General features: G+C 49.9%; 1 protein-coding gene across 1 annotated transcript in view; it reads left to right on the top strand.

Moving 5' to 3' along the window:
- The window catches only part of ACAD10 (acyl-CoA dehydrogenase family member 10), a 73,306-nt gene that overhangs the window by 57,241 nt on the left and 14,467 nt on the right, over positions 1–1,598 (top strand). The window contains exon 13 of the mRNA XM_012809036.2: positions 705–1,105. Coding sequence (XP_012664490.1) covers positions 705–1,105 — 401 coding nt within the window. The remainder of the gene's footprint in view (positions 1–704; positions 1,106–1,598) is intronic.

Genomic DNA, 1,598 nt, shown 5'->3' with positions numbered 1-1,598 from the left:
CCAAACAACAATGATGGCTGCAACCAAAAAATAGCTGGGCATTGTGGCGGGCACCTGTGGTCCCAGCTACTTGGGGAGCTGAGGCAGGAGACTTGCCTGAGCCCAGGAGTTGCAGGTTGCTGTGAACTGTGATGCCACAGCACTCTACCTAGGGGGACAGCTTGAGGCTCTGTCTCCAAAAGAAAGAAAAGAAAAAGAGACGGGGAGAACAAAATGGGTTGGTGTTGGTTGTTGGTACAGAAGAAGTGGTGCCCAGGAACTGGCCATTCCTCTAATCATTTGAGGTGCTGCTTTTGTCAGATTTGTGGCAAGGGCAGTCTGGAACAATGCAGGATTTCTTACAGCTACTGGTGATAGCAGAAGTGGTTTGGGATATTACTGATTAAATTTTATGTCTTTAGGAAAGAACAGAGTAAGAGTAGGAAACAGGGAGGCCTGAGTTGGACTCTGGCCCTGAGCCCGCTAACTTTCCAGCTGGTGAATCGCCTTCCTCTATATGACTCAGTTTCATTGTCTGCAAAGTGGAGGTTCAAGCAGTTGTATTGCTCTGGGCATTCCATGAGCTATCACAATAGCCGGTAGCACAGTGTCTAGTTGTTGGCAAGTGCTCAGCACATGGTCTCAGCTGCTGAAATAATTATGTGTTAACATTGTTGCGAAGTGTTGCTTGGGAGTAATCATTATTTTTCTTCGATTCTGCTTAGGGCAAGCAAGCTCAGCAACTGCTGAACAGAGTGAGAAGTTGACTGAATTTATGTCTAACCTGGCATGGGATTTTGCAGTCAAAGAAGGATTCCGGGTTTTCAAAGAAATGCCAGTCACAAAACCATTAATGAGGTCCTACCACACGTGGGTACCTGCACAGTCCCTGCTGACCCCCATGGGCACAAGGAGTTACTGCTCCATTCCAGAAACTCCCCCAGCTCATGTTTCAAAGGGAGTTCTGGTCATCTCTCCAGAGGGCCTTTCTCCTCCAGTCAGAGAGCTGTATCACCAGCTGAAGTGCTTTATGGAGCAGCATGTATACCCCGCAGAGCCAGAGCTGCAGAGTCACCAGGCTTCAGTGGACAGATGGAGACCCTGCCTGCTGATGGAAGATCTCAAGGTAAAGCAGCTCAAAGTGAGGTGGTAAGGCCTTGCTGATATGGAGGACCCACAGCTCACCTGTGGCCGTTAAGATACAGGAGAGCTGGCTCTGCGCCTGTGGCTCAAGCGGCCAAGGTGCCAGCCACATACACCTGAGCTGGCGGGTTTGAAACCAGCCCAGGCCCGCCAAACAACAATGACGGCTGTAACCAAAAAGTAGCTGGGCATTGTGGCGGGCGTCTATAGTCCCAGCTATTTGGGAGGCGGAGGCAGGAGACTCGCTTGAGCCCAGGAGTTGGAGGTTGCTGTGAGCTGTGATGCCACAGCCCTCTACCCAGGCAGACAGCTTGAGGCTCTGTCTCAAAATAAATAAATAAATAATTCAAGATCTTCAAGAACATAATGCAACCATCATCTGTTTTTTCCTAAAAAATTGCATTATTGGCTCGGCGCCTGTGGCTCAAGCGGCTAAGGCGCCAGCCACATACACCTAAGGTGGCGGGTTCGAATCC

This window comes from Otolemur garnettii, unplaced genomic scaffold (genome assembly GCF_000181295.1).
Source record: "Otolemur garnettii isolate 467f Iridium unplaced genomic scaffold, OtoGar3 scaffold00099, whole genome shotgun sequence".
Lineage (NCBI taxonomy): Eukaryota > Metazoa > Chordata > Mammalia > Primates > Galagidae > Otolemur > Otolemur garnettii.
The sequence above is the reverse complement of the archived record's forward strand: the minus strand, read 5'-3'. Positions and strand labels throughout refer to the sequence as shown.